We start from the raw sequence: 15,099 nt of genomic DNA, 5'->3' as shown, positions 1-15,099 counted from the left end.
GAATCACAGTTTGGTCATTTAATAGCCACTCAATTGGGATAAGTTTCTTTGCTCTGAGCCTCAGTTTTCTTAACAGTTTAGGGATAATATTTCTACTGCCTCATAATTTTCTGCAACTTTTTTTTTTTTTTTTTTTTTTTTTTTGGTATTTTTAGGGCCATACCTGAGACACATGGAAGTTCCCAGGCGAGGGGATGAATCGGAGCTACAGGTGCCGGCCTACACCAGAGCCACAGCAACTCGGGATCGGAGCTGTGTCTTTGATCTACCCCACAGCTCACAGCAACACCAGATCCTTAGCCCTCGGAACGAAGCCAAGGATTGATCTAGTTTCACTGAATGGATGCAGAAAATGTCAACTGGTGCTTAGAAAAGAGTAGAGATGCTCATTATAGCACAGTCAGGAATGCCTGCTCTCCCTTCCCTACCTCTGGTCCACTTCTTCTGAAGTGAGGTCCCTGGACTAGCATCCTCTGTGTCACCTGAGAGCATGCTAGAAAACCCAATTCTCAGGCCGCTCCCCAGATCTCCCGAATCTCCAGGAGATGTTGGTGCATGCTCACATTTGAGAACCAATGCTCTATTCCCTCCAGCAAGGATTGGGGGGTAGGGGTGGGGCTTCAGGGTCCCCCCTGCGGGATGGAGGTTCCTTTAGGCTTCCTTGTAAGTCCATCTCAATCACACCATCCAGGAGCAAATATGTCCCCAGAAACAATCTGACCAGCAGACCCACATGATACATGGGCCATACATCCACCTGGCTCTCCTCCCACCTGTGGCCAGACCCAGCTATTCGTCACCTCTCCCTGGTATCATCAGCTCCCTGTTTTCCTTCCATCCTGACTCCTTCAAAGAGAGGGGTGTCAGGGTTGGGGGGGGGGCTCTCAAAAACATCTTCCAAGGACTCCTGACACAAAGGACTTTTTGAACCCTGGGGAAGGTTCTGGTTTTACCAGCCCCACCCATCCAGTGTTCTAGGACTCAGCCACTTCTCAGGGCAAAGAAGTTTGGTTTTCACCATGACATTGACAGAGCAGCTAAGCCTGCCCATTGAAAAACATCCAGGACTTGGTGGACAGTAATGAGACTGGCTGATCTCCAGCAGCTGGCAAACACCATGGCACATTAAAAGTCACTGAAGGCTTTGCTTGGTTTTAAATTAAAAATTGCTGGAGTTACGAAAGCTTGCAAACCTTGCCTGGAGAGGGAAAGAAACGCCCCCCCCTGCCCCCGCTTTCCTTTGTCTCTGCCTTTCCCCCACCCCAGGATGTCTTCACCTGGGAATGACCAGCCACCTCCCGCACCCCTCTGTCAGCTCATCCCCCCTGCCCACGTGCTGATGGACACCCAACAGCCATGAAGCCCACGACCAAGAGCGTGTTTCCAGATCTCGCTAGCAAGAAACCAGTGTGGAACCAGTGTTAATTCAAAGCAGATCTGACCTAGCTGCCAACCCCGACGCACACGTTCCCAGGATCCTCTTCCCTTTTTCTTTTCTTCTAAAGAGGAATATCCATGCTTATTTGTATACACACAGCCATCACCAGCAGAATCCTAGTCCGGATTTTTTTTTTTTTGTCTTTTTGCCATTTTTTAGGCCACTCCCATGGCATATGGAGGTTCCCAGGCTAGGGGTCTAATTGGAGCCGTAGCCACCGGCCTACACCAGAGCCACAGCAATGCAGGATCTGAGCCGCGTCTGTGACCTACACCGCAGCTCACGGCGACGGCGGATCCTTAACCCACTGAGCAAAGCCAGAGATCGAACCCAAAACCTCATGGTTCCTAGTTGGATTCGTTAACCACTGAGCCATGATGGGAACTCCTAGTCTGGGTCTTAAAACTAGAAGGGTGCTCAAAAAGCCCGGGGTGTGCTTTCCAGCTGGGAAGGGACTGCTCCCATGGCTGGAGTCCAGAGAGGAAGTATTACTTGTCGGCAGTTCCACAGCAAGTAGGTGCAATGGTCAGACCCACGCCTCCTGCTTCTGCCTTTCTTCCCTTGATGACGGGGCCTCTTTCCATCTGGGATCAGACCCTAGGACTAGAGGCAAGCTCTTCATCACTCTTCCCTTTCCAGCTGCAGCATGGGGTAGAGTTTTCTCACATGCAATTTCATCAGGAGAACAAATACAAATGTATTATTATTTTTTTGTTTGTTTGTTTGTCTGTTTAGGCAACTCCCTTCTCCCAGCACATTTTAGCCCTGGAGTCAAGACGCCCTGCTCTCCGTGCAAGTGGGAGCATGTGCGCGCCCATTTGCTCCCATTTAGGTCAGGAGGAGGCAAGGTCTTGAATGTTTCATGAGCTGACTGCCCCCCAGCAGGCTTGGAAGCAGACGACGACCAGAAAGACCAGGGCCCACAATGACTGACCTACGAGGGCTGCAGGACTGGAATTCTAAGAGAGGCTGAGACCTTGTGTGTACCCAGTTTGTCCCCGCTTAGCCTTTTTATTTGGTTTTGTTTTAATCCCGGGAGAGGAAAGAAAAACAGGTCAGACCAAATGTTCTCTGGTTAGTATGTAGAACCAGGGGTGACCCTCATGGCTCTGTCTTCCCCAACCTCCCAAATTCTGGGCCCCTCTCCTCCTCCTCCCCACTGTTAGAGCCTCTTGGTACCCACTAGGAAGCTGGGTGGGGTGGTGGAAAGGGCCCTGAGCTGGCCATACAAGCTCTCCTGTGCCTTTTGACTCCTGGTTTCCTCATCTGTGAAACACACCATAGCGATCTTTAAAGATTCACTCTAAACAGATGTAAAGAATGTGGTGGTACCTACCAAATACCAGCTCCTTTTCTTCATTCCTGATAGGACAAGTGCATTTTTTCCCACTTAAATGCATTCGCATTATAATGGGGGCCAGCAACAATTATTAAAGAGATGACTCTCTAATGGTGGATTTCAGGCCTCAGCAACAAGCCCAAGAGGAGACTAAGTGACACTGTCAGAACACACGAGGGATGTTCAATCATCACACAAGTGAAGAACCTCCAGGGGCAAAGAGGCAGAGGACTCAGTAAGCCAGAGTCACAGGGGAAGCGACTGGGACTCTAACAGCTTCTTCACGTGTAGAAAGGCCCCTGGTTCTCACACAGCAGCAGCTCTTTGGGTAACTTAAGCATGCATTTTTTTTTTTTTTTTTTAGGACTGCACCTGCAGCATATGTAAGTTCCCAGCCCAGGGGTCGAATCAGATCTGCAGGTGCCGGTCTATGCCACAGCCACAGCAATGCTAGATCTGAGCTGCGTCTGCAACCTATACCACAGCTCACAGCAACACGGGATCCTTAACCCACTGAGCAATGCCAGGGATCGAACCTGTATCCTCATGGACACTATGCTGGGTTCTTAACCTGCGGAGCCACAATGGGAACGTGTAGCATGCATTTATTGAGCTCCTACTGTGTGCTCCATCTCCAGGGGGTGGCCCGTGTCTTCATTCCCACTGTGCCCTCCTCCAAACTCAATCGTAGCCCACCCTTTTGTCTCCTTCATCCTATCCCCTCCAAAGCCTTCCACCCTTCCACCACCACCGAATCTCAGGGCCCCCAAGACTGCCTTGTCTGAATGGACATCATGAGAAAAGCTGCCCTCGGGAGCCAGCACGGGACACAGAGATCAACCAAGCTGGCGCGGAGGACATGCCACCCCAACCAACCTGAGAGAGAAGGGCAGAGACAGGTGAGAGTCCTTTGCTTCGCTTTTTCCCTCCCACGCAAGGCATTTCCAGAGCATCTCTCTGGTGCTGGGAGAACAAGTCAGGAAGCTCTGCGCCCCTCCTCCCAGCGCTCCTGAGTTGAACAGATTCTGGCCAGGAGGCACTTCTCATTTCTAATCTAGACCACGAGAGCAGGCAAGTTTTCTGGAAAGATCATGCTTCCCTCTAGCCTTCTCAGATATTCTTTTTCCCTTCAGCCACTTGCATGTTTCTCTCTTTGGAAGGGTGATTGCAGAGGGATAGCACTTGTTTTAGCATGGAGGAAACTTGAGTCCATAAAACGTGGCTTACAGCTCTTAAAAATCTGTATCAATAAATATCAGAAAAATAGCCGCTGGTGTGTTGGGCAATTTAATAAAATAAGCACTTTGACCTTGGATCTCTGCCCTGGCACTTGTCACTCTGAGCCTCCAACATGGAAGCCACTGGCATCCCCCAGCCCCTGTCCTTTAGCTCCAGGATGGGCCAGGAAGTATCCATGTAGAGCCCACAGAACCTCAGAGCCCCACCTCGACCTCAGCAATCTCCCTATCGGGCGGGGGGATGGGGGGTGGAGGCGGGGGTGCACCTGGCTAGACCGGCCAGCCTTTGTGAATGGGCAGTGGGTCGCACATTCGGATAATGCCCTTCCCTGAGAAAGGCAGCTGGGCTCTGTGTACACAGCCAAGTTCAAGCACCTCTGCGTGGCTTCAAGGCTGTCCACCTTGCCTCACCTTACCCTCCTTGCTTCACACTCACACATGCCCACACAACATGTTGCCTTTGTGCAGGCTGGCCTTGATTGGAAGGTCCTGTTTCTCCCTCTACCTGGGTAACTCTACCTAGCAGTCACGAGCCAACTCAGCAATCACTGCTTTTAGAAGCTTGCACATGGCCTTGATTGTCAATGGGCTGGCCTCCAAAACCAAGTCGACCTAGGGCCAAATCTCTGTTCTTTCTCCCAAAGTCTCAGTTTTCTTATCTGTAAAATGGAAGTGATAATAGCAAACTTTCAGGGTTGTTAGAGGAAGGTGTGAAGGGCTCCGTACACAGTACTGTGAAGGGCTGGCACCCAGCAGGCACTCAAATTCCATAGCCATTTTCCCTGTTCCTTGATTTCTCCACGCTGACCTTCCATCTGGATTGGGATAGGGGTCTTGCTCTGTCTCTCGCTATCCTTCTATATGCAGGCTATTTTTAAATCTATTTTACTGAAGTGTAATTTACATACAAGAAAGTGTACCCATTTCAAGGGCATGGTAGAATGAGTTTTAACAAATGTGGGCACCTGGGCATACCTGTATATACGGACTATTTCTCTCACTCCTAAAGCTTTCCTTGTGCCCTTCCCAGTTAATTCTCATGCACTTACCCCTGGGAAGAAACTACCATCACTTCCTATTGCTAGAAATGATACTGTCTTTCCTAGAGCCTCATATAAATGGATTTACACAGTATGTATTCCTTTGTGCTTCGTGCTTCATTCATCCAGCACAGTTATGCATGAGATCCTTTGCGCGCATCAGTAGTTGGTTCCTTACAGCTTCGCTTTGCATTTTGTGTCCTCACTTATCTGACTCCTCCACTAGACGGTGAAGCCCTCAAAGATTCTTTTTCTTCCCTAGCTCCCAAACAGGCGCTCAGTAAATGTTAGAGGGAAGAAAGAAAGGAGGAAAAGAGGGAGTTGCCATGGGGACCGCCGAAGATCTTGGCTGCAACCATGCATCTTGTCCTCCCCTGAGAGGCAGTGCTTAGACCCTCAGCAGGGAACCCCCCCCCCCCCCCCCCCCGCCGCAGACACTTACAGCAGCCAATCCACGGCCACCAGCAGGCTGATGTCCTCAGTCGGCAGGCCCACCGCTGTCAGAATGAGGAGCATGGTAACCAGTCCGGCACTGGGGATACTGGCTGCACCAACGCTGGCCAGTGTGGCTGTGAGGCTGTGAGAACAGAAGAGGCCGGGTCAAGGGAAGAAAAAGTAGACTTGGCAAAGCCTTCCCTGGCAGGCAATTCTAGGCACTAATTTTCCCGACAGTCATAAAATCCCTTTTTCTTTGCAAAGAATAGAGAAAGCCGGAGTACCAAGACCCAGGAAAGAGGGTCGATTTGGATTCTGCTCCATCATGATGGAAGCTTACACATTCAGGGCTTAGAGTCTTACCCCTCGTGACATTCGATTTGCCTAATATGCCACAGGGCTCAAGTAAGGTAAGCATGGCTCTAAAAGCGGGCACGGAAATATTAAAGAAGAAAAACAAATCACCCTTCATCCTCCCACAGGAACACCACTGCATTCATTTCTGCTTACGCCTTTATGTCTCGGAGAGAACCAGAGACGTCAAGACTATGTGGCGAGAGTCTGAGGAGACCATTGCCAAAGTTAACATGGGAACTCGGGATAGCAAATATCCAGACTCAACTGAGTGGACATCAGGGAAACAAATCAACAGAATTCCAAATGACATTAAGCTTCAAATGCCTGGACGTTTCACCCTGGGCTGGAAAATGCATTACTCAGAAAGGGGATGCCAAGAAAGGATAATGAAATAACGGGAGGCTTTCCTTCTGAAGCATCTCAACCCTTGCTTTCCAAGTAATGCCAAGGGCACACCCAACACCATGTGGAAGTCTCTGGAAGAGGGTTTCATCTAGGGTTCAAGGGCTCTGTCTTGACACCAGGGAGCCTCTCTGGTCCAGCAAGGGGCAGTGACTTTTTCAGTTCTTTTCTGGACCCCATGTGTAAAAGCTGTTCTTTCTAAATGGAACAATGCTTCTGAAAATACAGGTTCCCAAGTTGCTTTTCTGTCTGCTGAAAAGAAAGGGGGGGGGGGGTGCTGTTTTCTTCATGGCTATACAGTTCCAGATTTTTTAGAGTAGGTCTTCTGGTTCCAAACTAAGAATAAGAGTCCCAAATGGGTTTGACCATTGGTGTGCCCAGGCACCGAATCCTGGTCTCACAGCTGGGAGGGACCTGAACTGACCTCAAGGAAGGTCCCAGGAGGTTTTGTGGTTCACACTGGTTTTTCCATATAACCATCCTTCCCACATTTGGGCTTGGCTCAGAACAGACACTTCCCTACGTGAGATCTACAGAATGCATCTTTGCTTTCGCCCTGGCTCCGTCCATGTAGAGCTGGGGTCAGCGTTTCAACAACTCTGTTTTCCTTGAATCCATCTAGGACGGAGGAAGTAGTAGTGTGCAGTGGTTATCAGCAAAGCTTCTGGAGTTGAACGACCTAGGTTCAAATCCCAGCTCTGCCACTTAGTAACCACATGGCTTTGGGCAACTTACTTAACCTCTTTGTGCCTTGACTTCCTTATCTGTCAAAAAGGAGCTATGAGTGGTGTGTCACTCTTGGAGTCATCGGGAGCTCATGAATCAAAAGCCCTTAGAAGAGGCCGGCACATTGCAACCCCCTAGTAAATGGGAATCGTTATTCTTACTGGGAAATCTGGGCAGGGTGAGGCTGCTTTGCAATGAATACGTCCCTAAAGTCCCAAGGCAGGTGGGACATTCCTGGCAGGTGGGAATTCTCAGTCATTTCCCTGAGATGGATTGAACACCAGGGAAGGGGAACTCCCCAAGTTCCAAGGACCTCTCGGCCTTGGCCGTTTTATTTACAACATCAGTAGCTTCTGCTCTATGAGTCACTCTGACACATCCCTTTGTACTGTGGCCACGTTGTCTCGTTACCCCTGGGTTGTGTGAGACAAAGTCCCATAAAGAATTCTTCCTGGAGGTTGGTTCCCTTTCTGTTCCTCCATCCCAAATATACCCTCCCCCAACCACAGGCTCCCCAGGCAGTGACCTCCCCTCTGTCCCTTTATTCTTTCCTGCTCATCCAGTCCTTCTACTCTCCTGGCTCACTTCCCTACGGTTAGTTCTTGGATGCTGTGCAAGGAACTACACACACGTTATTCGCAGCCGGACCTCTCAGCCCTACACAAAGGCACAGATGGTGGCACCAAGGAGTGGATCCAGGGTCACAGAGTTTGAACAAGGTCTGCTGGGATTTGAACCCTCGTCTGCTTCATTCCAGTGTTGCACTGGCTCCTCATGTCCCTCGATCCTTCCTCACATTGAAAACTCTATGATTAATTAATGCATTTGCTGAGAATTCCTGGCACCTGTTTCCCTGAATACAGGGAAGTGAGGTGAAGAAAGTACTTGGAAGCACAGCTATGAACCTGGACTTGGCTCTTTTTCTCTGATTAAATTAGAGACAGTGACCTACATATACTCTATGGGGGCAGGAGATTCCCCCCCCCACCCCAAAGAGACAGCCCTTGGGATGTCTACAAATATAGCAGGTTTCACTGAACTTGCCAGGGACACAAGTATTAAATATATTTGTTCCAACTTCATCCTTTTTCTCCAGGGAAAATTCTCAGTAGTATCATTATTAAAATAAAATAAATCTTGGGTAGATAAATTTAAATAACTGAGGCACAATCTCAATCAGCTGGTCACTGGACCATCCTCCCATCTCTAAGTTCTCATCTCGAGGTGTGAACTTGATGGAAAGCATGACTGCCATCAAGGCCAAGAATTCAGGGACACCAAGGAGCTCCATTCATCTTTGAATTTTTAAGCAAGGGAGGTAGGCAGTCTCACCTGCAATCTGTTAGGAGGACATGATTTAGAAGCTTGATAAAATGACCTGAAGCATGTTTTTCACTGACTAACATCATGGCACTTGCTGTATCAGAGCCACATTTTTCTTTCATATTCTAAGAGTGTTATATGAAGCATCAATAATAGTAACGATACTCGCAGCAAACATTTATTGACAGGTGACAATGCACCAGGTACAAAGCTCTCAACCACACCTGAATGTGTGATGACTGTCCCCCTCATACAGGAAACTGAGGCTCCCCTAGAGTACTGCTCTGGACTGAGCGGTGTCCTCCCCAAACCCACTTGCTGAAGCCCAAATCTCCCATGGGATAGAATTTGGAGATAGGAGCTTGGGAGGTGATTAGATCATGAAGGTAGAGCCCTCGTGATGGGTTTAGTGCCCGCCCTTATAAGAGGAGACCCAAGAGCTTGCTCGCTCTCTCCATGCACCAAGGAAAGGCCATGTGAGCAACATCTAGAAGGCAGCTGTATGCAAGCCGGGAAGAGGACGGAGCTGAATTTGCCAGTGCCTTAATCTTGGGCTTCCCAGCCTTCAAAACTGTGAGAAATAAATGGCTGTTGTTTGAGCCATATAATCTATGGTATTTTGTTACAGTAGCCTAAGCTCACTAAGACAAATACCTACTTCATCGGGTGGCTGTGAAGATTAGATAAATTAATATATGATCTTTAAATTTACAGAGAAGCAATGTGTTTTTAATGACCTCTTGGGAAAGTATTATTTCTGATTTTTTTTTTTTTCTTTTTAGAGCTGCATGTGTGGCATATGGAAGTTCCCAGGCTAGGGGTTGAAACCAAATTGCAGCTGACAGCCTACATCACAGCCACTGCAACTAGGGATTTGAGCTGCATCTGCAACCTATACCACAGCTCACAGTAATGCCAGATACTTAACCCAGTAAGTGAGGCCAGGGATCAAACCCAAGTCCTCACGGATACCAGTCAGGTTCATTACTGCTGATTGACAATGGGAACTCTGCTTTCTGAATTTGTTTAAATGATGCATATACCTGGTAAAAATAGCTTTAGTAAGAACAAAAAGGTGCTATTTATTTGTAGAAAATGGTATATGTTACACTAAGGAATCTCTTTCTCCCAGTATTTCATCATTTCCGCTATCACCCCTTGGTCTGGAGTGTCTGGAGTCTCCCTTGGAATGCTGAAGGGAGCACATTTTAATGAAAGAAAAACTGGATCCAGAGTCAGTTGATGTTGGCCCCAGTGACAACCCCACCAGCTCATTACTAACAGTATTAGAGCCTCAGACAAAACACGCAGGCCCCTTGAAGCCTGCGTCTCCTCATCTATTAAATGAACATAGCAATGACTGCCTTGCAACCTCCCGGGACTGTTAAAAATAAAATAACATCAAATTTATGAAGCAATTTCACATAGGCAAGACAAAGAGAGGCATTAGTATGAGCCTGCCAATAGCTCCTCTTTCCTTTTATTTCTTTCACCATTCTTCCACCTGGACAAGCAAAATTCAAGTGGCTGCTATGAAGCAGAATTAGCCTGGAAGGGGATAGGCTAATAGGTTGTTTCAGGGCTTCCCCAAAACCACTGCACTCACCTTACAGTCACAATCTGGCCTCCATCGAGGACAACGCCATTCATCTGGGCTATAAAGATGGCGGCCACTGCTTCATAAAGGGCTGTACCGTCCATGTTAATGGTGGCGCCAACTGGAAGGACAAACCTGGTCACACGCTTATCAATCCCTAGATTTTCTTCCAGGCAACGGAAGGTGACAGGCAAAGTTCCAGCACTAAGGGACAAAGAGAGGGAAACAAGAGTTATGTCCCCTTTAGAGAAGTAGGACACAGGACAAAGGGAAACGCCATTCAAGGTTCTGGTTCTTTTGTTCCAGTCAAACAGAATGCCTTGAAAAAAGCAGTGTCTGGAGTCAAATTAAAAACCACCAATTTGGAGGCTCAAATTCAATCTTAGTAAGATGCTAACAGGCAGCAAAATATTTTTGTTGGTTCCAGTTTTTGAGGTCTACTCAGAGGTTCAAGTTCTTATTTCCCTTTGGTCACTATTTCCACCTTGGATTCCATATTGAAGCCCATCTGATTGCCCACATTAATTGGGCTGCAAAGGAAAGTGTCAGAAAAGGATCAGCTATCAACACTAAGATGGAATGAGGAATTTGTGAATGACCCATGATTTCATGATAGAAATGCTGTTTCCAACAGGATGACTACATAGGTTGAATCCAGCCCCTGGGAATTGCCCTGTGCTGGGTTTGCTCATTTTGAGCTTGCTGGACAAACATGTTTAAGATCATTCGGCAAGAATCCAAGCTTCAAGAAATTCACCGGAGACCCTCACAGACAGTCCAGTAAATAAATGGTCATTGGCCAACCCTAAGGTCTCTCCAGCGACAGAGGGCAGAAAAGCAGGTGCTCTGTAGCTAGTCAGAGGCCAATATGGAGTGACTTCACCCCACCCCTCCCAGGCGTGGGATGGGAGTTCATGACCATATGACTCAATCTCAAAGGCCAGAACTCCTGACATATTCTGTGTCTTCTGAAACAGGAGATCTATAAGGATAAGGGTTGCTGAAAGCTAGAATATTATTTCCATGGGACTAGAGAGGATGGGAGGGCAGGTGGATTTGCGTCAACGTTTAAGTAATATGGCAAGCAATGCAGAACATTCCAACTGCCACGGAAGTGCCTTGTGGCCCATTCTCTTTTTCTCTTATTCAAAGCTTAGCAAAGTCACTTGGGAAACCCCAATGCAGACAGCACATTTTTTTCTCTTGCATTTATAGCCTGAGTCATAGTTCCCTCCTCGTGCTTGTCAGAATTAGGGGCTCCAGCCAAGCTGGACAAAGACACCTGCAGTGATCTCAGTTTCTCAGAGAGTGAGAGAGGATCATCAGCATCAGGCACACTAAATAAAATGTAGATTCCAGGGCCTACCCAGACCAGAGGACTCAAAAAGTCTCAAATTAGGTCCTTCTAAATCTGTATCATATCAACCCACGGACACACAAGCCCTATTAACAACCTTACAGAAGCCAGAGTCATCTTACTGGAACATTCCTTGTGATTTCAGGTCAGGGGTCTAAAGCAGGCCTCCTCCTTGGTCTTAGGCAGGGAGAAGAAATGGATATTTGGAGGTGGTTCATGACCACAACCTATAAAGCCAGGGAGCAAAGCTAGAGTCTGGCCTCATTCACATGCAAGGGCACCATCAGACCTGGCTTGCTGTCCCAGCTGCTTTAATGAAAAGTTAGTGTCCCTTTATTCCTCTTACCCACACCCTAGCCCTTTCCTAAGACCCCTCTGAGGTCACCAGGACACTGTCATTGGTCTGCAGTGGTTGCTCAGCTGCAGGTGGCAGGTGGCTTCTCAAAGGTATGATTCTAAGGACACCGTTGGGAAGACTGGACTATATCCATTGTTATTATCCCATTCATTTCCCTATGATGTCATCAAAGGGTCTTTGGATGCTACAAACCGATTGGAGAAAACTATTTTTTTTTTTTTTTTGTCTTTTGTTTTTTTAGGGCCGCACTAGCAGCATATGGAGGATCCCAGGCTAGGGGTCTAATCGGAGCTGTATCCACTGACTACACCAGAGCCACAGCAACGCCAGATTCGAGCTGTGTCTGTGACCTACACCACAGCTCACGGCAATGCCAGATCCTTAACCCACTGAGCGAGGCCAAGGGTCGAACCCGCAACCTCATGGTTCCTAGTCAGATTCCTTTCTGCTTCGCCATGATAGGAACTCCCAAGGGAAAACCACTGCTAAGGCATGAAAATATCCTAATGTCACTACTGGACAGGTTTTGTGTCTTAAAAATCCATAGGTACCCCTTCAGTCCAAACTGGGACTCGAGAATTTTAACTCTTTCCTCAGGTGACAGGCTGACATTCTGACATGGGTTTTGTTGGCTCCTGCCTCAATGGCCATGTGACAGACTCCAAAGGTTGCTAATAATAACTGCCTGGTACTTGAGATTCCTCTTTTTCAATCTAGATTCATTTTAATAACATGTACTGAAGTCACGGGGATGCAGAGAGATGTGTCCCAGGCCATCCCTGACACCAGCCTCTGTGCCTACTGAGAAAAGAGGGTCAACCAACTCCCCTCCATGTCCCACTCCATACGGGGTCTTTGAGTAGCTACAGAGCACCTGCTTTTCTGCCCTCTGCTGTTCCGTCCAAGGCCCAAGGAGGTGGAAAGTATATTTAGCTGAATGCCCAGGGCTTTTCCCTGTGGTCATTATGGCAAAGAAAACCTTAGTTAATTCCTAGTATGTGACTCCTGCCACAGTGACTTTTTTTTTTTTTTTAAAGAAATTCCACATCCAGACAAAAGCCACAGTTTAACCAAAGATTAAAACCATATATTTTTTTTTCAAGTGAAATACAGGGTAACAGAGAGAAGTGAATCTAATATTCATGGTCTTGGCCAGACAACCCAAGAATTTGTCTTTGATTTAAATACGAATTTGGGGTTTCCCTATGCTTAAGAGAGGAAGGGACTGGGATACTTGTCTACTCATTCAAAAAAAAAAAAAGATAATGACAATATTTCGAAACACTGTAGCTATCAAAACCATGAAGGTATGTGAAAGACATGTAAAGTAATATTTTTATCATCTTTGGTAGAGAAGATACTCCTAAGCAAAATCAAAATTCTAAATGCTAAAGGAAAATATTGGTAACTTTGACCAAGATACAAATTAAAACTTGATACGGGCAAAGAGCACTGTAAACGTTTAAGACAAATGTCAAGTGGAGGGGGACAGTATTTGCAACACGTGACACATAAGTTGATATTTTTACACATAAGAGAGCTGAGAACCAATTAGGAAAGGATGGATCCTCCAACAGGAAATTAAGCCCATACACCTTCTCAGGGCAGGGGAAGGGAGGGAAGGATGCGCACAAAAGAACACAGAAAGATGTTTCCCCTCCCTAGAAACCATGGAAATGCGAATTCACTGAGATCACTTTTCACCAATAGGATCTGGAAAGCATTAATGTGGCTGGAAACGTTCAGGGTGGGTGAGTAGGTGGGGAAAGACACACTCCTACACCCAGTTAGTGGGGACATAAATTAATACACTTTCCTAAATAATAACCTGGTGATGTGTTTCAAGACCATCAATGCCCTCACCATTGGACTCAGAAATTCCACTTGCAGAAATTTATCCTTATGGGATCATCAGACATCCTTGCAGAGATGTATTTACAAGGATGCTTGTCACAGCCCTGTTTAATAGACATGCCTTAAATGTACATTTGGGGTGGGGGTGGATTGTAGTATATACAGTATATTATAATGCAGTTTTTATTTATTTATTTATTTTTATTTATTTATTTATTTATTTATCTTTTTAGGGTTGCTCCCACGGCATATGGAGGTTCCCAGGCTAGGGGTCGAATCGGAGCTACAGCTGCGGGCCTATGCCACAGGCACAGCAACGCAGGATCTAAGCGGCACTTGCGACCTACACCACAGCTCACAGCAATGCTGGATCCTTAACCCACTGAGCAAGGCCAGGGATCGAACCCTCAACCTCATGGATACTAGGTGGGTTCGTTAACCACCGAGCTACAACAGGAACTCTGATGCAGGTTTTAATATCAGTAAGAGATATATAATAAGAGGTATAGCAAGAGCTATATTAATAGATATAATTTAACTTTTATGATATGTGGACCAGTGAAAAATAGCAACTTATATAATATCTACACATACTAAGAGCGGGAAATGTACATAACGATAAATATTAACTTTAACTAAAGGGTTACTGTCAGTTATCAGTGGGGACGTTCCTTTTCTCCAAAATTTTATTCCGTCTGAACTTTTTCATAATAAGCAAATACCATGCTCATCACCAGAAAGCAAACATACAACTAAACAGGATTGTTTTTGTTTTTGAAAAAAAAAAAGTTAATTTTTTCTCCCCAAGGAGAGAATCTTCATGAATAGAGATACTTAGCCATAAGAAATTTACAGGACCAAGAAGGAAAAAGGACAGGAGTATTCCCCTTCATCTTGGGAAAGTGAATGCAGAATCCAGGTCTCCCAGTTGTATATATTTTAGCTTTTTCTGCAACCTCACATTCTACTAGTACAGAATTCTCATTGATTTGCAAGATGGAAATATAATTTGACTTCCCAGGCTGTCATGACTATTGGCCTGTAAGGTCATTTAAGAAACACCTGATTGGAGTTCCCGTGGTGGCTCAGTGGTTAACAAATCCAACTAGGAAGCATGAAGTTGCAAGTTCGATCCCTGGTCTTGCTCAGTGGGTTAAGGATCCGGCATTGCCGTGAGCTGTGGTATAGGTCGCAGATGTGGCTCAGATCCTACATTGCTGTGGCTCTGGTGTAGGCTGGCGGCAACGGCTCTGATTAGACCCCTAGCCTGGGAACCTCCATATGCTGTGGGAACGGCCCTAGAAAAGACAAAAAAATAAAAAATAAAGTAACATCCTATTACACTCTTTTGGAAAACATTTAAAACTAAACCAATGCTATATGTGTCAAATTATGTGTAGATACGAAGAGTATGTTTTCATCTGGGAAATTTAATATAAGGTCATAGATCCAAGACAGCTGTGTACCAGCAAAAAGTTCATTAAGAGAGCTCAAAAGTTCCTAAAAGGAGCCAAAAGTACGAACTATCCCACTTTTTCAAAAATATTTTAGTAATATGCAAAAAGTGTTCTCATCGAATGTTGTGATCGGAGGGTTTTGAAAAAGAGAAAGAGGCAAAGTAGTTAGAGGAGTGAG

The 15,099-nt window shown here is 46.4% G+C and overlaps 1 protein-coding gene across 7 annotated transcripts in view; it reads right to left on the bottom strand.

Annotated features, from left to right (window-relative positions):
* Window positions 1-15,099, bottom strand: part of SLC1A2 (solute carrier family 1 member 2) — a 168,472-nt gene that overhangs the window by 20,251 nt on the left and 133,122 nt on the right. For 6 of the 7 annotated variants that reach the window (XM_003480708.5, XM_085011449.1, XM_005660995.4 and 3 more), the window contains 2 exons: window positions 9,905-10,099; window positions 5,498-5,632 (listed from right to left, as the gene is read on the bottom strand). In XM_003480708.5, the coding sequence (XP_003480756.2) occupies window positions 5,498-5,632; window positions 9,905-10,099 (330 nt within the window). Of the gene's footprint in view, window positions 1-119; window positions 1,629-5,497; window positions 5,633-9,904; window positions 10,100-15,099 lie in introns of those variants that run through there. The other variant, XR_014837076.1, reaches the window with a different exon arrangement.

Source organism: Sus scrofa, chromosome 2, assembly GCF_054392235.1.
Source record: "Sus scrofa isolate SSC_HxYL_T2T_F1_AM1 chromosome 2, Sscrofa_HxYL_maternal_Yorkshire_Landrace_v2.0, whole genome shotgun sequence".
Classification (NCBI taxonomy): Eukaryota; Metazoa; Chordata; class Mammalia; order Artiodactyla; family Suidae; genus Sus; species Sus scrofa.
Note: the sequence above shows the minus strand (reverse complement) of the source record. Positions and strands in the feature narration are given on the sequence as shown.